Here is a 25,198-nt window from a genome sequence, read left to right on the forward strand (position 1 = left end):
TATCCCAGCGTTCAAGTGGCTGCAACGTGCTTTTCAAAAGGGTGGAGTGGGGTGGAGTGTGACAGGGAGCGCGGGGGAAAAAAAGAGAGTGGATTTTTGGAGTTGACACTGTGTCAGCTCCCTGCCTTGCAAGTTCCGACCCCCTCCCCCACCCCTCACTCACTCACTGAAATCAAACAGCAACTGTTTTTTCCCTCACAGACCAGATAAGCAGCCGCGCTGAAACGGATCCCCTCCCTCTCTCCCACCCGCCGCGCTGCTTCTCTCCTCAAGCCCCCTCCCTCCCCCTCTCTTCAAGCAAACACTAGCTGTGGGCATTCCAAAGGGAGCCCCCCTGCCTGCCTCTGCTCATTCACAGCAAACACTAGCTGTGTTTGTTTTTTTGATAACCAGCTCCGGAGCCCGGAGTTCACAACAAAACAAAGAGGCATCACAACAAAACAAAGAGTTATCTTCACTTAAAAGGATTATGGGAAGCTTCCGGAGGTCAGTCACAGCGTACTAAGATTATTCCCTGTTTACACTGGCACCCCAGTGCTGCAGCAGCAGCACTATACTCTTTATTCCTCTTGTGGAGGTGGAGTACAAGCAGCACTGTAGCCATGGAGATACAGCGCTGTATGTGCCTTGCCAGTGTGGACGGGGAGTGAGTTACAGCGCTATAAAGCCACCAACAGCGCTGTAACTCTCAAGTGTAGCCAAGGCCTCAGTGACTGGAATCGGCGGGTCTGGCATTCTATGTGACTTCCTGTAGTGCTTGTGGGCCTTGAAACACGCCGTTTCTCCATGGTCAGAACTCGTGGAGGATGCAGTGTCTCTCTTGGGCCTTAGCACTGGTACTGGTGGAACTGGACTGGAGCTCTATGGTAGGGGGCACATTCCTCCACTGCTCAGGCTGATGTACAGAGAGGTTGCTCAGCCTTGATCTAACTGCAGGTACTGGCAAGGAAGGAGAGGCAGACACTGCCCCTGAATGTGACATGGGCTTCCCCCAGGAAATAAAGGCAGGGTTGGTGCTGTCGCTGATTGAAAACAACTGAGGGCAGGAAGCGCAGATCTTGAACCTCAGCATCTTCAGCATAATCCAGTACCCAGGTGTGGGTGCTGGAGGTGGACGGCAGGGAAACCACCAAAGCAGTGTCCCAAAGTCCTTAAATCCTAAGAAAACTACTACTAACACCAACAACTACTACTACTATCACCAAAAATAACACCCCACAATAAAAGCAGCAAAGAATCCTGTGGCACCTTATAGACTAACAGACGTTTTGGAGCATGAGCTTTCGTGGGTGAATACCCACTTCGTCAGATGCAAAACTGTTAGTCTATAAGGTGCCACAGGATTCTTTGCTGCTTTTACAGATCCAGACTAACACGGCTACCCCTCTGATACTTGACCCCACAATAAAATACTAACTGTATACAAGAAATTCTGAAAGTGCATCACAAGAGATGAAAGAAAAGCAGAAGCTCCAACTTGGACCATGCAACACCGAGAAGGAATTGAGGACGCACTCGGTCTGCTCCACCCTTTATCGCCTCAGTTGAAACCATGAGGAAGAACAAGGGTACATGTGCGGACCAATGGACACTACTACTTTTAAAAGCTGTGGATGTATGGTGCATGCGCATAATCCTCAGTGGAATACAGATAGGGACCATCATCACTCAAAGAAGAATATAGTATTCCAAAGGCACTCATGAGTTATGCATGTCATTATAATGATCCTTTCCTACCCACAAGATTAAATGGTGTTAGCACCCTACAAGAAAGTGATCCTTTTAGCAATAGTCAAGGTTCCATAGTGATGAGAAGTCTACGTAAATTAGGTAAAGTCCAGTGATAAAGGAAAAAGTCTCAGTGAGGAATAGGCTGAATGTGACAGCATGAAGCAGAAGATGTACTAGTATAACTATTACTATCATCATTATAATAACATGGGGTTCTAAGGACCATCCTCACAGCATTTGGGTGCCATCCTTAGTCCTGGGGAGTTATGGTTCTTTTGTCCAGTCGTCTCGTCAGACAGATCATGATTAATAGCACTTGTATTGTTGTGAAATATAAAAATGCCACATTAATACTCTGCAGCATAAGTGTCTTATCTACAAGACATCTCACAGCATGAAATAAGAGGCCTTGAAAATTTATCTGAAGAAACTTGAAGAAAGAACATCACAGGGTTTTTATGTTACAGCTGCTGCCTCTTATTAGTCTTGCCAGCAAACTATTCACAAAATTCATTACTGCAGCTAGCGTCTATCATTATGATACCTCTGACACATTATGGGAAGGCTCAAAGTTTTGCCTCATTTCTTTCTTCTTCTTGTAACCATCTGTAAGCCCTTGTTTTTTTTAAAAAAAGCTAGAATGCTCCAAGGCTGTTCTAAAATTAATAATAATCAATGCCAGCAGCATCTCAAGACCCCACAATTCCAAGCCAGTCTTTGCCATTGTTTTCCCTCCATCACACGCAAGAAAGCAGACTTCAATTTGGAACTTTCCAGCAGTTTGTTTAAACAACAGTAAAAAGCTTTTTAAAATACGAAAATTACCTAAACAGTGTCCTTTTTAATATGTAGCACAAGCACCAAAATACCTGATCTATCTACGTCCCCTGAAAACTCTATAGTCAGAGACAGATACATTTTTTCCAAGCTGCTTTGGCTCATTTCTATCAATAATAGGACTTGTGCTCAGAACTGTTCCCATCACTTGAAAATGTACAGCTCAGTGTTCATCCCTCTTGTTGTCATATGGTTTTGGTATTTTCACTTTTGGATAAGTTTTTTATACTGCCATCGAAGCAAAAAATTAAACACCTAACAAACTCAAAATATTATTTGTAAGTTCTCACTTGAGCTTCCCTGAGCTGAGAGCCTTTGGGGATAGGGATGGGGAAGAGGGAGAGAGAGAAGAGGAAACAAAGAAGGGAGCCAACATAAACAGGCATATTGAAGGCAATCCGATAGAACCACTCTTAAAATCCAAAACAGTTATACATGAAAAACACAACACTAAAATCATAACACTGGATGTGACATATAAAATCAAAATCTAAAGTCAATTAATTACCAGGGGAAAGGGCGGGGTTTAAATTTCAGATTAAGTTAGCAACAGCAACTGTTCACTTACATATTCACTCACATGTGCTTAGTTGGAAAACTAATTCTACTTTTTCTCGTTATTATGCTGACACCAAAAAAGGAACACACATAAAAGCACCCACTTTCATTCACTTTAAGAAAAGATAAAAGAAAATTTCCATGTAAATAAGTTATATCAAAAGTTTTGTAACTCTCACCTTGTTGAATATCCCTCATTTCCAGGTGCAAACTGGATATCAAAATTCCTACAGTTTGAGATCGCTTTCCATCCAGCAGTTTGATAATCTGGAATTATAAAACAAAATGCTATTGCAGTCAAAATTACCAATCTAGAAAAGCTTTTGTTATACAAGAAGAGCTAGAAATGCTAATTTGTGAGTTAAACTGAATGCTGCTCAACCCTTTTTATTATTTAAATGTGATATAAAGCTATGACTATCTCAATCTTCTCCTGGCCTTCTGTAGCCACGTATATCGGTGACAAGACATCAGATTCTTCAAATTATTTAAACTTTTCAGTTCAAAAGGGACCACAAAACTTGGACTTCAAATAACGGTAGTAAATACAACCCAGTTCCAAAATGTAGTTCATACCAGCACCAGTAAGGAAAGATCATCCTTTATTTGTAGGATACTGTCTACCAGTAAGAGAAACCCACATCAGATCTTTATTCAAGAAATGCATATTCTTTCCACTTACCCCCATCAGGAGAATGTGGTGCAGTAGTGTGAGATATTTTGAGTAGGACTGTTGATTAATTGCAGTTAATTCATGCAATTACCTAAAAAAAATTAATCACCATTAAAAAAATTAATGGTGATTAATTGCAGTTTTAATTGCACTGTTAAACAACAGAATACCAATTGAAATGTATTAAATATTTTGGATGTATTTCTACATTTTCATATATATTGTATTCTGTGTTGTAATTGAAATCAAAGTGTATATTATTTTTTGTTACAAATATTTGCACTGTAAAAATAAACAAAAGAAATAGTATTTTTTGATTCACCTCATACAAGTACTGTAGTGCAATCTCTTCGTCATGAAAGTGCAACTTACAAATGTAGTTTGTTTTTGTTATATAATTGCACTCAAAACCAAAAACATTTACAACTTCAGAGCCTACAAGTCCACTCAGTCCTACTTCTTGTTCAACTAATCGCTAAGACAAACAAGCTTGTTTACATTTTCAGGAGATAATGCTGCCCTCTTCTTATTTACAATGTTACCAGAAAGTGAGAACAGGCATTTGGATGGCATTTTTGTAGGTGGCATTGCAAGATATTTGTGTGCCAGATATGATAAACATTCGTTTGCCCCTTCATGCTTTGGCCACCATTCAGGAGGACATGCTTCCATGCTGATGACGCTCATTAAAAAATAAAGCGTTAATTAAATTTGTGACTGAACTCCTTGGGGGACAATTGTATGTCCCCTCCTCTGTTTTACCCACATTCTGCCATGTATTTCATGTTATAGCAGTCTCTGATGATGACCCAGCACATGTTGTTCATTTTAAAAACACTTTTGCTGCAGATTTCACAAAATGCAAAAAAGGTACTAATGTGAGATTTCTAAGGATAGCTACAGCACTTGACCCAAGTTTTAAAAATATGAGGTGCCTTCCAAAATGTGAGAGAGACAAGGTATGGAGCATGCTTTCAGAAGTCTTAAAAGAGCAACACTCTGATGCGGAAACTACAGAACCTGAACCACCAAAAAAGAAAATCAATCTTCTGCTAGTGGTATCTGACTCAGATAACGAAAATGAACATGTGTCAGTCCGCACTGCTTTGGATTGTTATCGAGCAGAACCCATCATCAACATGGATGCATGTCCCCTGGAATGGTGACATATGAATCTTTAATGCATCTGGCATGTAAATATCTTGCAACACTGGCTACAACAGTGCCATGAGAACATCTGTTCTCACTTTTAGGTGACATTGTAAACAAGAAGTGGGAAAGCATTATCTCCTGCAAATGTAAAGAAACTTGTTTGTCTGAGTGATTGGTTGAACAAGAAGTAGGACCGAGTGGACTTGCAGGCTCTAAAATTTTCATTAGGGGTATGAAATGGTTTCCATATGAGGAGAGATTAATAAAACTGGGACTTTTAAGTTTGGAAAAGAGACAACGAAGGGGGGATATGATAGAGGTCTATAACATCATGATTGGTGTTGAAAAAGTAAATAAGGGAGTGTTATTTGCTCCTTCTCATAACACAAGAACTAGGGATCACCAAATGAAATTAATATGCAGCAGGTTTAAAACAAGCAAAAGGATGTATTTCTTCACACAACACACAGTCAATCTGTGGAACTCTTTGCCAGAGGATGTTGTGAAGGCCAAGACTGTAAGAGGGTTCAAAAAACAACTAGGTAAGTTCATGGAAGATAGGTCCATCAATGGCTATTAGCCCAGATGGTGTCCCTAGTCTCTGTTTGCCAGAAGCTGGGAATGGGCGACAGGGAATGGATCACTTGGTGATAACCTGTTCTGTTCATTCCATCTGGGGCACCTGGCATTGACTACTGTTGGAAGACAAGATACTGGGTTAGATGGACCTTTGGTCTGACCCAGTATGGCTGTTCTTATGTTTTGTACATAATTCTACATTTGTAAAGTTCAACTTTCACGATAAAGAGATTGCACTGCAGTACTTGTATTAGGTGAATTGAAAAAATACTATTTATTTTGTTTTTTTCAGTGCAAATACTTGTAATAAAAAATAAATATAAAGTGAGCATTGTACACTTCGTATTCTGTGTTGTAACTGAAATCAATATATTTGAAAATGTAGAAAACATCCAAATACATTTAAATAAAAGGTATTCTATTATTTAACAGTGCGATTAATTGCAATTAATTTTTTTAATCACTTGACAGCCCTAATTCTGAGTACGTCTCAAAGCCCTCAGGTGACCTGATAATTTTAATTTCACTACAACCCATCCTCAAGTCCTCACTTCCCAACACATGTTCTTCTTGATCAAAGAAAGCTGATGGCTTTTCCTATTGCTCCTTCTCAACACAGCTCCTAAAACACTCAGAGATTGCTGAAAAATTCTTCTTTCCAATGACAACTGAGCATCTGTCGCCAAATCCCAGGAGGAGTGAAGGACTTTGACCATCTTTTGAATATTAGATCATACATGTTAGTGCTCTGTGTTGAGCTCAAACTATTTTTGTGTGTGTATGTGACATTTAGCATAACAGCCACTCAGCCAATCACAAATATAGAAGTGAAATGGGAGTTGGGAAACATGGTAGAGAGAGGGAGGCTAGTGACATTTTTGTCTGAATAAATACAGAGTTAATTATTATTTATCAAGTGCTAAAAGTGTGCCAGACACTTCACAAACAAACAAACAAATATATGGTGCCTCCAACAAGGGTCTTACAAGCTACTTATGACCATGCAGTAGAGGCTCACCACACAATTTAATGAATGCTAGTTATGCTACATATAGCATATTTTATGCCAGCATTGCAAATAAAACATATCCTGAAAGTTTTTATACACTATATTTACGATACCGTATGTTAACTATTAAAATTAATTACGATAACTTTGTATTCTTATTCTATGTGTTTTGTTCGAACTAGACAGAATCCATGTTCTGAATTCCCCAAATATACAAACATACAAAATTACTTGCCTACAAGTCACTGTATATGAATACTTTGCATACGTCACCTCCTGTAAAATGTGATTCTTTGTAAATGTTAGAAAGTACCCGGTATATAATGATCATTTTTGAAGCTGTACATGAATCTGCTGAACTAGGTAGCACATTAACTTCTAACAGGGATAATTATAGGCTTGACTAGTATGCAATTTGTATAGCATTCACTGACCTCAAGGTTGACCCTGTTCAGGGTCAAATTCATATGTTGTCATAAACCCCATTAGACATGCCTAGTTTGAGGTAAAACCTTTCCAGACCATACCTCATACAGATAATATGACATTTAAAATTAATACATTAGGGTACTTCAGAAAAGTGTTGATATGCTCTCCAGATATGATCAAATTAGTTCACGTGGCTAATTTTTCTTCTTGTAACTTTTGCAAAAAAATTGCAAATAATTTTAATGGTACATTTAAAAAAATAGAGATTCCTATTGTTTCTAAAAATCTGTATGGAAATAAGTACACATGGTCACAATTACCATAGATCAGACTAGACCAAGACTACTTGAAATAACTTCAGCCAAACCAAATCTGTGTGACTAAAGGCTAATATTTTATTCATTAGATAGCAAAAATGGTAACAATAAGACAGTAGAATAGCTCAAGTAGGACATACAAAACATATTAAAAATACAGTTGTATTGCTATGTAATTGCATAAGGAATTTTGTTGTCAGAATTTGAAACCAATGAAGAATTAGGGACCTTTTTCAACAACCAGATGCAATCAATATTAGAAATAGGGAATATATTTTCTGTGGCATCTCCTTTGCCTCAAATTATGGTCAGTTTCGGGAGGGTGCTGGCAGCAGAGTATAAACTCTATTTGAGAATTTTATATAGAAAACAGATGCAAGGAGGACACATCACTTCTCTAACTTATTAAAAAGCACATGGTAATGAAACAGAACTTTGCAAAGGCACCATTGTTGTATTTAGTCTATGTTTGTTAAAGATGACCTGGCATGAATCACCTCTCAACAGTCTGCGTCTCTTGACTATGGCTGGCAATGACAGGTAAGCAGCTGACTTCCTAGCTGTTAGCTGATGCTATTCTGCCAGCTGGCAGAGTCTGTCTAAGACTGGACATGGCAGCCAACAGTCTGTCTCTCCTCTAGAGAATAAACACATCACTGAAATAGATGCAGCATCTTCTGGCTCAATGACAAGAATGTGAAAGCTGCTGCTGTCTTATTCAGTCTATCCCCTGATCCATAACATAATTTGCCCTAAGTGGCTTCTACTGACTGGTCATTTAAAAATTATTATTAGGCTACTTGATTTGATGCAAAGCGTTCTTTGTATGTCTCTCTAATATCTACCATCTACTGTAAAAGTGGATACGTACTCATGCTTGAATACATTTATCTAAATTATTTTGACATCCCCACTAATGGGTGTTTCTTTAATGCAGCCAGAAATGCATCCCATTAAATGTTGCATGACAAACGTCATTGTTCTGTCAAATTTTGTCCCGGACACTTTGTGGTACATAAAACTGCAAAGATTAATGACAGGTTTCAGAGTAGCAGCCATGTTAGTCTGTATCCACAAAAAGAACAGGAGTACTTGTGGCACCTTACAGACTAACAAATTTATTTGAACATAAGCTTTCGTGGGCTTATGCTCAAATAAATTTGTTAGTCTCTAAGGTGCCACAAGTACTCCTGTTCTTTTTGCAAAGATTAAGTTTACTTAAGCAAATAAAGGCAAAGTCCTTCCCTATACTGGTTCTTTCCATGACACTCAAATGTGTTGGGAGAAAGTCTCGCTAACATGCTGGCCTGCAGACCACAATGTCCAACACCCATACCCAGCCATTTAGCTTGTATACTGCAATTATCCCCAAGCATTTTTTAGGAGCCTACTGAAACCCACCTCAGAGTTACAGCTAAGTATACTCCACAATGCCATCAACTCCCTCCTCCCCCAGTATGTGTTCATGGGATTTCTGTAGGATATAAAGCATCAGCCACAATGTCTTCTCCCTCTGCTCAAAGTAAGGCAGGATTTGTCCCTATTTGAATAATACATTTCAAGCAAAATTATGAGAAGCCATTTTGTTTTTATATTTTGATCTATATTTTAAAGTGCTTCAGGAGGCATTTAACTTTAAATTAAATACAGTAGGGGAAAATCTCCTGTTATTATTTGCACTTGCTTGATACAGTATAGAGAGGTGGGTGGGGTAATATCTTTTATTGGACCAACCTCTCTTGGTAAATGATAAAAGCTTTTGAGCTACACAGAGCTTTTCTTCATAGCAGATGAAATTTGTAAAATGACCAAAAATTAATGGTTCCTGTCTATGCTAAAGGGTATATCCTACACCCTATGTGAGTGTATAACTTGGTGGTAACTAAAGGAATGCACTCTTCTCCCCACTGTACAATGGATGGAGAGAAAGGAAGAGTGGCTGGGAGGAACATTCACCAGAATTCTTCTGCTCAAACACTGTTTATTATCTCTATGTTGAAAGTTGAAGACGACCCTTGTGTTTCAAACCTGTGAAGCAGACAACTATTTCTGCAAAATCTGCCTTTCTTGCAGAACCACAAAATGAAGTAATCATAATTTCTCATTTAATAGATAGAAAATTTGCTGACAGATATATCCTTTAAACTTAAATAATGCTCTTCATTCAAAATATTGACACATGTTAAATGAGAACATATGTTAATAATTACTTGAAGCCAGTTAGAGATAATAGACAACAGAAAAGTTATTATCCTCACTGTCATTCTGTGTCTTTGATATGATAATCATTGCACTGAGGGACCAAAAATGATTGATGGACCTTCATTTAGATCATACACGTGACACAAATTACCTGACATTTACCCATTTTCTTTGTAAGATGAAGAAACAGTGGCATCAGGTACTTCCTGCCATACTGTTCCTTGAACTAGTATAGAAAATACTAGCTTCTATAAGGATGACTATCTTCCTGGTAAATCCTCAGAAATATAGGGAAGACAAACACATACTTTAAAATATATCTAGCCTTAGTAACGTTAAGATATAAAGAATGCATACACTGCACATTACACTGAAGCACTTGTCTTCTAAAGCACGTCTTTCAGGAGGCATGGCATTGTAGTTTGATGCTTGCTGAGCCCATTTTTTATTGCATCTCAAAGTCAGTTTCCTAGTTCTATTTTCCTTCCAGCCACCTCTGACTTTACAGCAGAAATCAAGTGTAGGGCAACAAGTCTGGGCTGTGCAACTCCCACAACATGGGGGGGGGGGGGGTGGCTTCAAGCAATGTATCAGTTTGCAAACTGCATGGATTAGGTCTGTTAAGAGGCAGACAAAGGCCAATGACAGTTTGGTGTGAGGGGAGAACTAGGATCTTGCAGTATATAAAGTTTTAGGTGCTTAAATCCAACATATGAAAGAGTCTATGCAAGGCTTGCTAGTCCTATAAGAACATGTTGGGAGACTGCAGGTGTGGCAGATATCCCTGAGGAGTTGTAAGCCTGGCATATATCTATGAAGTCTAGGATTTCCAAAGGAACCTAAAGAAGACAGGTGTTCAAATACCATTAAAATTCAGTCAAAATTGGTGTTTTTTTTAAATTACAGTTGAAGTCTTTTCAGTATTATAGACATTAACTTTTATATACTCAATTCTTTTCAGTTCATAAACACTTATGCACTTAAAAGTTCATGTGTGGAATCTGTTCATAGTGCAAAAACTTGTCTACACACCAAACATTATGGCTGAAGTCTTCTTATACTTTCAGTGTAACATAATATTTCTTTTAAAAATAATAAAATTTCCAGACAAATAACTGTGTCAACATAATATTAATAGAGATGGGTAATAGAGAGTTGCTACAAAAGCTACATGCAAAGAAAGTTATAATAAACGTTAAGCCTTACAAAATATAGAAACAATCAGAGAAGGCAACGGTTGGATAAATGGTAAAATTTTCAAAAATACCTAAATTCCATTTTCAAAACTGATTTAACCATTTCCGAGGTTAAATCCCACCAATTTTCAATAACACTTAGGCTCATAAGTCCCTAAGTCACTTTTGAAAGTGGGACCTAGATGATTTTGAGTATTTTACCTTAAGACTGTAGAACCCTTACAGTAATACATTCACTTTATCTCCCCCCAAACAACCTTATCTTTGACCCACAAGACATGCTTATCAAAAACACCACATCCTTTTGAATTATACAAACACTTCTAAAATACTTAACATATCTTCAAACTTGGTATGAGCTGGGAGAAAATGTTTAGATCCAAATACTTATCCCAAACTTCCCAACTTCTTGATTTTTGTCCAGGTATTTACAGTGTGACAAAGCTGAGGACTTTGGATCTGGATTAGGATATAAAATCCTACCTCCCAATGCACCAAAGTTCAGAGTCTTTCAGATGAAGAGTTTGGCTTCAAGCACTTTTCTTCCTTTCAACCCATACATTACCAGTAAATTTAACAAATCAGAACTGCCTTGCTGAAATTATAAACAATGCATTTTAAGGTGTATTCTATATAGACATTACATACTGTTTTGTATCTAATTACACAAAAATAATGTTAAAAGTACCTTATTAAGGTTGGAAAGTCAAGCACTCAAAAGTTAGGAAGTGCCTCCTTGGGCATATGCAATATGATAGTCTTTAATTACATGAGCACATACTAATTTTTCCACAGGAACCCTGACTCATTCTGTGCACAGAATGGACAGTGCTCACATAATGGACAATTATTCAATATATATTGTTCTTTTCTTTTGGAACCAGGAAATATCTGGAATAAAACACTTTCCCTCTGTGATGCATGGGAATCGATTGTATAGTAATCAAGAGTAGAAGACAGTCTATTTCCTGTCATAGCAGGTTCTCATGAGAGCAGTCCCTGAAGAGGGGCAGGGTAGGGGGGTTGGCAGATGGAAGAGAAGTGAAGTCGATGGAGTACCATATGGAGCATGTAGCGAGGGATAGCTCAGTGGTTTGAGCATTGGCCTGCTAAACCCAGGGTTGTGAGCTCAGTCCTTGAGGGGGCCATTTAGGGATCTGGGGCAAAAAGAAAATGTCAGGGACAGTACTTGGTCCTACTAGTGAAGGCAGGGGACTGGACTTCATGACCTTTCAAGGTCCCTTCCAGTTCTATGAGATAGGTATATCTCCATTTATTTATTTATGACTATCAAGGCAGCCATGAAGAGTGCTGTTGTGTCAGCGGCATCAAGAGATGCCTGGAGGGAAGTTCATGCAACTGGCTTTTCTTCATCCTGGATGTCCCAGAACTGAGATCTGCATTCATGACAGAGCTTGTTCACAAATTCTGATAGCTTTCTGTAATTGAAAAAGTTACACCTGGACATTAAAGGATAGTAGTTTGCTATCTGCAGTGCTAAGCTAGCTAAAAGAACACCAGCTTCCTTCCAAAGGGGTCTAAGTCACTTAGCATCTCTGTTTGGTGGGGTGACTTTGTTCTGTACCCACCCGCACTACGAGGAAAATAGGGTTAAGGTGGAAACATAAAAATGATGCTTCCTTGGAGGGGAACAAATAAATGTTTCTCAGCCCTCTTTGGGGTCAGAGCACAGGTGTTCACTAGACCAATCTGGCAGGTTCCATGGTAACCGCATTAATCAGGAGTACCACTTTAGATTGACCCAAAGCCTGGAGTATGTCTAGGACCTTGAGGGTGGAATTCTGGACAGTCTCCTTAGGAATCTGATGAACAGACCTCCTCATGTTCTATCCGTGGAACTGGGGTACTGTGGGATCTGATTACATCAGACAGAAGGTAGGAGCAGGTGAGTGGGAAAGAGACTGAAGTTGAGCCGCCAGTTCCCAGCTAGGTTCCCATACCAGCAACTGTTGGGTCGACAGAGTGGGACCTCCCACAACAGTATCAGCTCTGCAAAATCAGGGATTCCAGGTCCACATAGACAGCCAAGTCCCCCAGGACAGCATAAGGAGGACCAGCCTTAGGTGAACTGTCCAGTCTCCCGGGCTTTGTCAGGACTGTCTGTCCTTTTTTAGAGGTGGAAGGTCTGTGTAGAGGCAGTACTATCAGAGCAGGGGGAGAATGATCCCTTCTGTCCTTATGAGGCTCAGGCATTGGTGGCAGTCTATCTAGGCACAGATTCAGGACACTGTGAGCTCCTGGTACCATCAATGTCTTCTTTGTACATTCTCTGGCTGCATCCATTCCAGGCACGGAGTATCTGGCAGTGCCAGAGGAAGGGAAGAAGCGGATGTTTTGGAAAAAGAACTGGGGGTGGGGTGGGGTGGTCAGTCCATGACATGTTTTATGCCATCAGATGGAAGCATGAGGAGGCATGGAACAATGGACATTGCTATAGAATAATTTCCAGTCCCAGGCGCATGGAGGGCACATATGCACCCATAGTGAATAATCACAGAGACCAGCACTCAAAGAAGTTTTGTTTAACTGACTTGCCCAGCATTACACGGGAACTCTGTGGCAGAGGAAGAGATAGAATCCAGTTCTTTAGGGTGACATTCAACTGTCTTAACAATGAGACTGTCTCCTCTCTCTCATCTCATTCATTATACATCTTCCAACTTTTGCAACAAAAGAGACAGAGGTCCTACAGACAACTGCTCTCTTCTCTACACAACTCTGATTCATTCCCAGAACAAGGTGGGAAGAATAACATGTGATCATATAATTAAAGACTGTTTCATAAAACATACATGGAAGGGAGCTAAATGAATGGCTTTCGCTTTTGAAAATAAATGTTCAAAATTTTTTTAAAAAATCAATATTTTAAATTTTAAAAAAGTAACTTTAGACTGACTTTTTTTGTTTTCAGTTTCAGTCAAAATGGTATTTTAAATTGAAAAATGTTTCAAGAGTTTTTTTTAAACCAATTCTACTGGTTTGCTATTGTTTTTGCAAAAAAATCAAGGTCAATTTAATCTGTAAATTTATCAATAACTATCCATATCTACTTTACCTGATTCAATTAACTAGCATCACTGAAAAACCTACAAATTCTCTCCTTTTCTTATTCTGGGTCTTCTTTCTCTTCACAGAGGTCTCCAATCAATTATACAATTCTGAACATTTTAAATTTTTACTTAAATTACATGTTACACGTCTACCTCGATATAATGCTGTCCTCGGGAGCCAAAAAATCTTACCGCGTTGTAGGTGAAACTGCGTTATATCGAACTTGCTTTGATCCACCAGAGTGCACAGCCCCGCCCCCCCCGGAGCACTGCTTTACCGTGTTATATCTGAATTTGTGTTATATCGGGTCGCGTTATATCAAGGTAGAGGTGTAATTATGCATCTAAAATAGTCTTCTAAATACTCCAAACACAAAACATACACCACCCTGTAATCCACAGCCCTAGCAACAATGCATCTTGTTCTAGATGATTTTACTGTTCATTAGCACTTGAAAAAGGAATTACGGAAGTAACTCAAGGAATCAATTAAAAAGATGAAAACATTTTTGAGATGAACTCATCAGCTTCTGCAGTGAAGTCTGTATAAAAGTTTATTTTTTAATCAAAATATTAGGTGCTGTACTCTCTGATACTGTGGGATTCTCAAGCCCAGACTAGTAAAGCATTCACTGAGACAAACAGGAGGTGAATGTTTGACTAGATACATATGACTGGTGGGTTATTTTATAAAGGGGCCTGAGGTCTTGGGAGGGTGGGAAGGGGAATGAAAAAAGAAGAACTAACAGTTCTACATAAATCCACAATAAGCCTTCCATTACCATCAAGTAACACACCACACTGTTGTTAAGTAAAATAACTCCCTGTTGGATTGCAAGGAGCCCACCATAATTGATCCATTGGAGCTAGCCAGCAGACATTTGGGATTTCAGAGAGACAATGAAAAACACAAGAATATACAAGGGGATCAAACTGTCTGTAAGATTTTCAAGTGGTACTGTGGCCTGGTAACTAGCCATTTATCAGAGACTCATGGAACCTTACATAAGAAAAGCTTTAGTTCTAGGATTTCAGTTAACTTCTAAATTCTTTTTTTTTTGTATTTTAAAAGTTTAGTATTACTGATAAAGTGTTTTGAAAATTGCATGTACATATACAAGGAATTTTTTTCCCAAAAGATACACTGTAATTCCACCACAAGTTACTGGGCTCAATGCAGGAATTACTGTGTAAAATTATATGGCCTATGTTATGCAAGAAATCAGACTAGATGATCATAATGGTCTCTTCTGCACTGTGTGCAGCACTATTTGGACAACACGAATAGGACTGGCAATACAGTCAAACCTTGCAATAACACGCCCCACGATAACGCGAATTAGGATATAATGTGATCATAAGTTGGCTCCCCTTTAAGGCTGTAAAACTGTTCACGTTTTGCCGGAATACTCTTTTTTTTTTTTACAACATTTATAAATAATCCGCATTCTTCCAGTCTTATAGGACAAAGTGAGTCGTGGCCATTGCAGGCCCATTGCACTTAGTTCTCGGGTTCTACATGTGTATGATGTTTGCCTATGAACTTGTTACTAATTTCCTATATTTTTAAAAATAGTTTACCGTTATGGATATGCCAGTTCGCAAATGCAAGTCATTTTCTGCCCCCCCAGAACTCTCAACCCCCCCTTCTCCTTGTCCCCTGACTGCCCCCTTCTGGGATCCCACCCCTAACTGTCCCCACGCCCCATCCAACCACTCCCCGCCCCAGACAACCCCCCAGAATCCCTGACACATCCAACCGCCCCCCCGCTCCTTGTCCCCTGACTGCTCTGATCCCTCTCCACACCTCTGCCCTGACAAGCCCCCCCCAGAACTCCCGACTCGTCCAACTCTCCTCCTGCTCCCTGACTGCCCCCCGGGACTCCCTTTACCATGCCCATGGTGGTCAGACGCTGGCTCCATGTGGAGGCAAAACATGCTGCTGGGCGCACAGCCCCTCCCCCACAGAGTGCTGAGGCAGCAGGAGGGGCAGCAGTGGCGGCAGCTCACATGCCAGGGAGCCGCAGAACCCAAGTACAGTGAGGGTGGAGCTGGGGGGTGCATGGGGGCCAATGCCCCCATGCATCTGCTGCAGCCTGCAGGAGCCCCCGGGGTGGGGGATGCCGGGCTGCAGCCTGAGCAGGAGGGGCGGGGGGCGCAGCTGCTTCCTGTTAGCAGCACCGCCGCCTTTGCAGGGCTGCTGCCCTCCTGCGCTGTGCTGGCTCCTCCATGGCTGGGGCTCGCCGCCGCAAGCAGGACGCTCTGGCTCTCCAGTGCCTCCGAAAGGCGGCTCCTCCCTGCCCAGCCAGGGCACCGCTTTTTGGCGCCCCCAACCACTTGGTGACCTAGGCGACCACCTAGTTCACCTAGTGGTTGCACCAGCCTTGCATATAACATTCTAGCAGCATAAATGGCTGGATATGGGTAGGGCGCTACCAAGTCCACCATCCATTTTGTCAATTTCATGGTCATGGGATTTTAAAATTTGTAAATTTCAGGATTTCAGCTATCTAAATTTGAAATTTCATGGTGTTGTAATTGTAGGGGTCCTGACTCAAAAAGAAGTTGTGGGAGAGTTATTGTAGGGGCGGTTGCAGTACTGCTATCCTTACTTCTGCGCTGCTGCTGACGGCAGCACTGCCTTCTGATCTGAGCAGCTGGAGAGTGGTGGCTGCTGGCTGGAAGCCCAGCTCTGAAGGCAGAACCGATGTCAGCAGCAGCGCATAAGAAAGACTAATGATATGGTATTGCCACCCTTATTTCTGCACAGCTACTGGTGAGGTGCTGCCTTCAGAGCTGGGTTCCTGGCCAGCAGCCACCGCTCTCCAGCTGCCCAGTTCTGAGGTCGGTGCAGAAGGAAGGCTAGGCAATACCGTGTCCCCACTAAGATAACCTTGTGACCCCCCTGCAACTCCCTTTTTGGGCCAGGACCCCCCAATTTGAGAAACGCTGGTCTCCCCTATGAAATCTGTATCGTATAGGGTAAAAGCACACAAAAGACCAGATTTCAATATCTATGATGTGTTTTTCATGGCCATGAATTCAGTAGAGCCCCAGATATGGGATCTGGGAATCAAAATATGTATTTTTACTAGGGCTATCAATTAATCACAGTTAACTTACACGATTAACTTAAAAAAATTAATCACGATTTAAAAAAATCACGATTAATCGCAGTTTTAATCGCACTGTTAAACAATAGAATACCAATTGAAATTTATTAAATATTTTAGGATGTTTTTCTACATTTTCAAATATATTGATTTCAATTACAACACAGAATACAAAGTGTACACTGCTCACTTTATATTATTTTTATTACAAATATTTGCACTGTAAAAATGATAAACGAAAGAAACTATTTTTAAATTCACCTCTTACAAGTACTGTAGTACAGTCTCTTTGTTGTGAAAGTGCAATTTACAAATGTAGATTTTTTTTGTTACATAACTGCACTCAAAAACAAACCAATGCAAAACTTTAGTGCCTACAAGTCCACTCAATCCTACTTCTCGTTCAGCCATTCGCTAAGACAAACAAGTTTGTTTACATTTATGGGAGATAATGCTGCCCACTTCTTATTTACAATGTCACCAGAAAGTGAGAACAGGCATTCACATGGGAATTTTGTAGCCAGCCTTGCAAGATATTTACATGCCCGATATGCTAAACATTCGTATGCCCCTTCATGCTTCTGCTACCATTCCAGAGGACATGCTTCCATGCTGATGACGCTCATTAAAAAAATAGTGTTAATTAAACTTGTGGCTGAACTCCCTGGGGGAGAATTGTATGTCTCCTGCTCTGTTTTACCTGCATTCTGCCATATATTTTATTTTATAGTAGTCTCGGATGATGACTCAGAACATGTTCATTTTAAGAACACTTTCACTGCTAATTTGACAAAACGCAAAAGAAGGTACCAATGTGAGATTTCTAAAGATGGCTACATCACTCGACTCAAGGTTTAAGAATCTGGAGTGCCTTCCAAAATCTGAGATGGACGAGGTGTGGAGTATGTTTTCAGAAATCTTAAAAGAGCAACACTCTGATGCAGAAACTACAGAACCCAAACCACCAAAAAAAGGAAATTAACCTTTTGCTGGTGTCATCTGACTCGGATGATGAAAATGAACATGTGTCGATCCACACTGCTTTGGATAGTTATTGAGCAGAACTCGTCATCAGCAAGGACACATGTCCTATGGAATGGTGTTTGAAGCATGAAGGGACATATGAATCTGGCATGTAACTATCTTGTGACGCCGGTTACAAAGTGCCATGAAAACACCTGTTCTCTCTTTCAGGTGACATTGTGAACAAGAACCGGGCAGCATTATCTCCTGTAAATGTAAATAAACTTGTTTGTCTGAGCGATTGGCTGAACAAGAAATAGGACTGGGTGGACTTGCAGCCTCTAAAGTTTTACATTGTTTTGTTTTTGAGCGCAGTTATGTAACAAAAACAAATCTGCATTTATAAGTTGCACTTTTACGACAAAGATTGCACTACAGTACTTGTATTAGGTGAATTGAAAAATACTATTTTTTTTTTATTGTTTTTTTTTACAGTGCAAATACTTGTAATAAAAATAAATATAAAGTGAGCACTGTGCACTTTGTATTCTGTGTTAATATTGAAAGAGATACATTTGAAAATGTAGTAAACATACAAAAATATTTAAATAAATGGGATTCTATTATTAACAGTGCAATTAATCACATGATTAATCAAGATTAATTTTTTTAATAGCACGATTAATTGCTTTTACATTTTTTAATTGCTTGATAGCCCTAGTTTTTACTTTTTTATTCTGGTGGGTGACTTCCAAAGTTCATCTCTTATCTGCTTCCTCAAGTGAGGGTTTTTTTTGTATTTTCACCCTAGTTTTTCATGTCATCCATATTTTTACACTCTATTTGTTTCAATAATCTCAGTAAACCCTATTCTATATTTTTAAAAATAAAAGTTGAAGTTGAACTACATTGAAATGCAAATGAAGAATCATTCATACATCCAGATAAACAAGGGACCATATAGTGTGTGAAAAAATAGATAAGGTTTCCCACAAAAGGTGGGCACCATATTATTTGCCACCTATACTGTATGTATGTAATCCTACTAGAAATTAGGTTCTGAACAAAGAGTAAAGAAAAAAATACAGCAAAGAACTACTGTATTAGCCATAACAAATTAGGATTCAGTTTTTGTTTTACCAAAAGGGGTCGGTGAGGAAGTGAACAGGAATATGTATTTGCTCTTCAGAACAGAAGACTAATGCTCTCCGTATTTTGGTCCAGCATACTTGAAATTTAGGGATGTTACATGTATGAGTTGGAGTAGGAAATACAAATAAATGTAAAAAAATTATCTAATTTCTTCATAAAAGCCTGTGTTCATAGCACTATGTTCAAGAGACTTTTAAAGTCTATATTTTCCAACCGGATAGTAAAATGTTTTCTTATGGATCAAATTCAGTGAAATGTAGAATAAATCTCCCCTTTCAATCTCTGACTATGCAAAAGCAGATTTAGAAAGCAGGTATCAGGAATTTGCCCTATTGTACTAATTGGATTTACTTCTGAAACTGAGTATTGAACACCATTCATATTCTAAAGATTTATAAAGTAAAATAGGATAGGAAGAATTTCTTATATGAACAGGTTTGTCCAGGTTAAATAATAATAGTAAACATGTAAAAACCCAAATAGTTTAATATCCTTAAAATGCATTTATATAGATCATAAAACCAATCTTCCTCTCTATTAACAGATTATTTGGAGTTATAAATGTTAAGTGCTCTTTATAACTAGATTAATTAGTGTGTTAAGACAAATAATTTCTGATAAAAAATGTTTTAAATATCTGGAGGTTGTCAAACTTCTTTGTTTTTCTTATTATGTATGATAAAGGCAAGGATTATATCCAAGGTGCCCTCTTGTGGCTCAAATCAGGGAAACTCAACTGAGCTTATGTCATATAATATATAATAATGTATTGTTATGAGACTTCTGCAGTAACAAAACAATGTCAATCACTTCATGGACTAACACTCTTTCTTCTTTGTCAGGCTCCTAATTTTACTTTAAGATCATATTTCTGTGTCCATTTTTTAAAGTGTGGGTAACAAATAAGATAATATGGCAACTGTGCATATATCTGAAAGTGTCTAGTGGCACTGTCACTTTAACTGTACTGGGCCTTTTAGGATAAATACAAGGGGCATGGATTTTTTATCATTCTTTTATAAGATCCCTTGAACAGCTCACATGGCTGCAGACCTTATGCTTGCAATGACATTAAATCTTCCAAGATTAAACATAAACCTCAATTTGGATTGAGCTAGCTAAGGATGAAAAAGCAAATACCTATGCAGCTATTTTGCTTTAAATACAATTACTTATAATTTGTATGTCTATGTATACTTGAATCAAGAGCGAAATAGACTGTATAGAGCCTGGCTCCTAATGTGAGAGTTAAACCTACATCCTTATGGCCCGGAATCAAGAAGGCTTGACTCTACACACACCGTTCGCTAATTGTGGCCCATAGACCTCTGGTTGTCTGCAGAGAGGTTGCTGGTTCCCCATAGGGAAATAGCAGATCACTTATTGCTGGCTTCTACTTGCAGAGAAAAGGCTGGACAACCAAAGTAACCGAAAATGAGGCAGAGCCATCCTAGGTGCCCTCACTAATGGCTACTGCTATGTAACAGTAGGAGAGGAAACAGGAACTGCAGCAATCAGTAGGATTGGAGCCGTCAGCCAACAGCAAGAACTACCATCAGGAGAGGAGCCAAAGTAGCTAGTATAAGAGGAATGTTCAGAGGGACCAGGCAAGAAGTGTGGAGGATGATGGGTGGGGCCAGCCCTAGGCATTTTGCCTGCCAGGCTGGAAAATGTTTTTGGTGTGTTGGTGCAAAACAAAACCAAAACAAAAAAAACCCAGAATAAAGAAAGAAACAACCCTCACAGGCAGGCAATCAGTGGAGAGGGAAAAAACCCAAACAAAAAATGGCCAAGTCCCACAATGGTACCACTTCCTTGCTTGCCCCTAAAACTGGTCCTGATAATGCGACCAAAATGGCAGAGGAGCATGCACATGAGACCAAGCAAAGAGAAAAGAATGGAAGAGGGGGATGAAACAAAGAGCAAAATGAAGTAGCATTATTAACTTTTTTCAAAGAGAACATCAAGCCCTGCATAGCAAATAAATAGAGGAAATAATTTAAAATATTTTGCTTTAAATTGTAAATATATTTGAAGTGTACACCTACACATGCACAATGCTCAAGGCCATTCATTTTCAGTTTTTATTTTGTTTAAAATTTCCTGGGAACATGTCAGTGTTTGTTGTAAAAAATTTTAAATAGGTGAAAAATCAGTGAAAAAATTAACTTTATAGTTTTCTAGGTAAATATTGGGGTTAATATTGGGATATGGAAGGACAGAAAAAAGCAACAAATAGAGAAAAGTAAGAGTATTAAAAATAAAAGCAGTTTAATGCTGTGGTTTATTTAATGAACTGTACATTAACAGTATGTACACATATGCACACACAGGAGTGAGAGAGTGTGTGTGTGTGTGTGTGTGTCTTCCACTACACTGCCTTATTTTAATAAACAGCCTCACATTTACACTTAGACTAAATTATGATTAACATCTAATTAATATCTAATGTAACGTGTTGGATTTTTTGTAACTATCAATATTTCTATGTATCTAGGTGGTCCAAGATTTGCGAGAAAATCAGTAAGAACCAAATAATAACATTTCTAAAACCTGAGAATTTTTCTGTAAAAACAAAAAGGGTCTTAATTACCGTTGGTATGGACTCTTAAACATTTCTGTGATGTGAAGCACACTCATTCTTTTATGCCTCACATTTTCACCAAAGTTACATCTTCTTTCAATACTTTCTTTTTGAACTTTTATTTTAAATATGCACAAAGATGTTAGGACGAAGAAATGCCAGTGGTACTTTGTAAAAACAGCAATGTGTAGATGGTGCACAGTGGTTTGACAATTCACTTATAAACAAAACAGAAAATCCATCTATTATACACTAACATAATAATTCTTGTTTTCATATATTCAAGTTTTGTTGGCAGTTTCTATCAAACAATGTAAATCACTGTTTTTTTAAAACAGACATGAACACACTCAATAAAGAGAACGTAATTATGAAATAAAATGGATACCTTTTTGGCCTTTGTTTTCTTTTCATAAGACTCTGATAAGCGTTTTCTTTTTTCCTGAACTGCATCTTTGGAAAATAAATATTCGAATTCACTAGGATCAACTATGTCAGGTTCTTCTAATGAGTCCCATAAAGTTGGTATAGATGTTTTGCTAAAAACAAATAAATAAAATTAAAATTTCACAAATATTTACAAAAATATATTTTCCTCATTAGATTTTAAAACCAGGACCGCAAATGAGTAGAGCTAGCAGACAAATAACTTTTCCTCTTTTGTTTACTAGACTGGGTAGTGTCAAAAGAAATTGCAGCAGGAAGCACTAAAAAGTACTACAACACTTAAGTACTTATCTAAATTATTCAAGCCTATTGGTTATCAAAAATTACTATTTATTATTTGTACTGCACTAGAATGTTGGGTCACCAATCAAAGATCAGGATAATACCTTGTGAAAACAGGCTTTCAAGAGAATGCTCATTTCAGTTAGAGTACGCCTACACTGCAGCTGGGAGGGTGCTTGACAGCTTGGGTAGACAGATGTGTGCTAACTCTATTTAAGCTTCCATGGTACACATAGCAGTGTAGCTAGGGGTAGCATAGGCATGATATATGATGATAGAGAATCTCCAGGTTATAGTCAGGAGCAGAGGACGGAAGAGGATAATGTAAGGGCCGGATCAGATGATAAACAGTCACATAAAAAAGAATCTGGCACATCAGAAAAAGGCAGACTAATAAACAGGGACAAGTTTTTAAAGTGCTTGTACACAAATGCTAGAAGTCTAAATAATAAGATGGGTGAACTAGAGTGCCTTGTGATAAAGGAGGATATTGATATAATAGGCATCACAGAAACCTGGTGGACTGAGAGCAATCAATGGGACACAATCATTTCGGGGTACAAAATATATCGGAAGGACAGAACAGGTCGTGCAGGGGGAGGAGTGGCACTATATGTGAAAGAAAGTGTAGATTCAAATGAAGTAAAAATCTTAAGTGAATCCACATGTTCCATAGAATCTCTATGGATAGAAATTTCATGCTCTAGTAAAAATATAATATTAGGGATCTATTATCGACCACCTGACCAGGACAGTAATAGTGATGATGAAATGCTAAGGGAAATTAGAGAGGCTATTAAAATTAAGAACCCAATAATAGTGGGGGATTTCAATTATCCCCATATTGACTGGGAACATTTCACTTCAGGACGAAATGCAGAGATAAAATTTCTCGATACTTTAAATGACTGCTTCATGGAGCAGCTGGTACGGGAACCCACAAGGGGAGAGGCAACTCTAGATTTAATCCTGAGTGGAGCGCAGGAGCTGGTCCAAGAGGTAACTATAGCAGGACCGCTTGGAAATAGTGACCATAATACAATAGCATTCAACATCCCTGTGGTGGGAAGAACACCTCAACAGCCCAACACTGTGGCATTTAATTTCAAAAGGGGGAACTATACAAAAATGAGGGGGTTAGTTAAACAAAAAAGTTAAAAGGAACAGGGACTAAAGTGAAATCCCTGCAAGTTGCATGGGCCCTTTTTAAAGACACCATAATAGAGGCCCAACTTCAATGTATACCCCAAATTAAGAAACACAGTAAAAGAACTAAAAAAGAGCCACCATGGCTTAACAACCATGTAAAAGAAACAGTGAGAGATAAAAAGACTTCCTTTAAAAAGTGGAAGTCAAATCCTAATGAGGCAAATAGAAAGGAGCACAAACACTGCCAACTTAAGTGCAAGAGTGTAATAAGAAAAGCCAAAGAGGAGTTTGAAGAACGGCTAGCCAAAAACTCCAAAGGTGGTAATAAAATGTTTTTTAAGTACATCAGAAGCAGGAAGCCTGCTAAATAACCAGTGGGGCCCCTTGAGAATCGAAATACAAAAGGAGCGCTTAAAGACGATAAAGTCATTGTGGAGAAACTAAATGGATTCTTTGCTTCAGTCTTCACGGCTGAGGATGTTAGGGAGATTCCCAAACCTGAGCTGGCTTTTGTAGGTGACAAATCTGAGGAACTGGTCACAGATTGAAGTGTCACTAGAGGAGGTTTTGGAATTAATTGATAAACTCAACATTAACAAGTCACCGGGACCAGATGGCATTCACCCAAGAGTTCTGAAAGAACTCAAATGTGAAGTTGCGGAACTATTAACTAAGGTTTGTAACCTGTCCTTTAAATCGGCTTCGGTACCCAATGACTGGAAGTTAGCTAATGTAACGCCAATATTTAAAAAGGGCTCTAGGGGTGATCCCGGCAATTACAGACCGGTAAGTCTAACGTCGGTACCGGGCAAATTAGTCGAAACAATAGTTAAGAATAAAATTGTCAGACACATAGAAAATCAAACTGTTGAGCAATAGTCAACATGGTTTCTGTAAAGGGAAATTGTGACTTACTAATCTATTAGAGTTCTTTGAAGGGGTCAACAAACATGTGGACAAGGGGGATCCAGTGGTCATAGTGTACTTAGATTTCCAGAAAGCCTTTGACAAGGTCCCTCACCAAAGGCTCTTACGTAAATTAAGCTGTCATGGGATAAAAGGGAAGGTCCTTTCATGGATTGAGAACTGGTTAAAGGACAGGGAACAAAGGGTAGGAATTAATGGTAAATTCTTAGAATGGAGAGGGGTAACTAGTGGTGTTCCCCAAGGGTCAGTCCTAGGACCAATCCTATTCAATTTATTCATAAATGATCTGGAGAAAGGGGTAAACAGTGAGGTGGCAAAGTTTGCAGATGATACTAAATTACTCAAGATAGTTAAGACCAAAGCAGATTGTGAAGAACTTCAAAAAGATCTCACAAAACTAAGTGATTGGGCAACAAAATGGCAAATGAAATTTAATGTGGATAAATGTAAAGTAATGCACATTGGAAAAAATAACCCCAACTATACATACAATATGATGGGGGCTAATTTAGCTACAACGAGTCAGGAAAAAGATCTTGGAGTCATCGTGGATAGTTCTCTGCAGATGTGCAGAGGCGGTCAAAAAAGCAAACAGGATGTTAGGAATCATTAAAAAGGGGATAGAAAATAAGACTGAGAATATATTATTGCCCTTATATAAATCCATGGTACGCCCACATCTCGAATACTGTGTACAGATGTGGTCTCCTCACCTCAAAAAAGATATTCTAGCACTAGAAAAGGTTCAGAAAAGGGCAACTAAAATGATTAGGGGTTTGGAGAGGGTCCCATACGAGGAAAGATTAAAGAGGCTAGGACTCTTCAGC

General features: G+C 38.9%; 1 protein-coding gene across 3 annotated transcripts in view; it reads right to left on the minus strand.

The window, feature by feature from the left end:
* Positions 1–25,198, minus strand: part of FMN1 (formin 1) — a 356,128-nt gene that overhangs the window by 131,792 nt on the left and 199,138 nt on the right. For all 3 annotated transcript variants that reach the window (XM_045016469.1, XM_045016468.1, XM_045016470.1), the window contains 2 exons: positions 21,955–22,105; positions 3,306–3,393 (listed from right to left, as the gene is read on the minus strand). In XM_045016469.1, coding sequence (XP_044872404.1) covers positions 3,306–3,393; positions 21,955–22,105 — 239 coding nt within the window. The remainder of the gene's footprint in view (positions 1–3,305; positions 3,394–21,954; positions 22,106–25,198) is intronic.

Source organism: Mauremys mutica, chromosome 4 (genome assembly GCF_020497125.1).
Source record: "Mauremys mutica isolate MM-2020 ecotype Southern chromosome 4, ASM2049712v1, whole genome shotgun sequence".
NCBI lineage: Eukaryota > Metazoa > Chordata > Testudines > Geoemydidae > Mauremys > Mauremys mutica.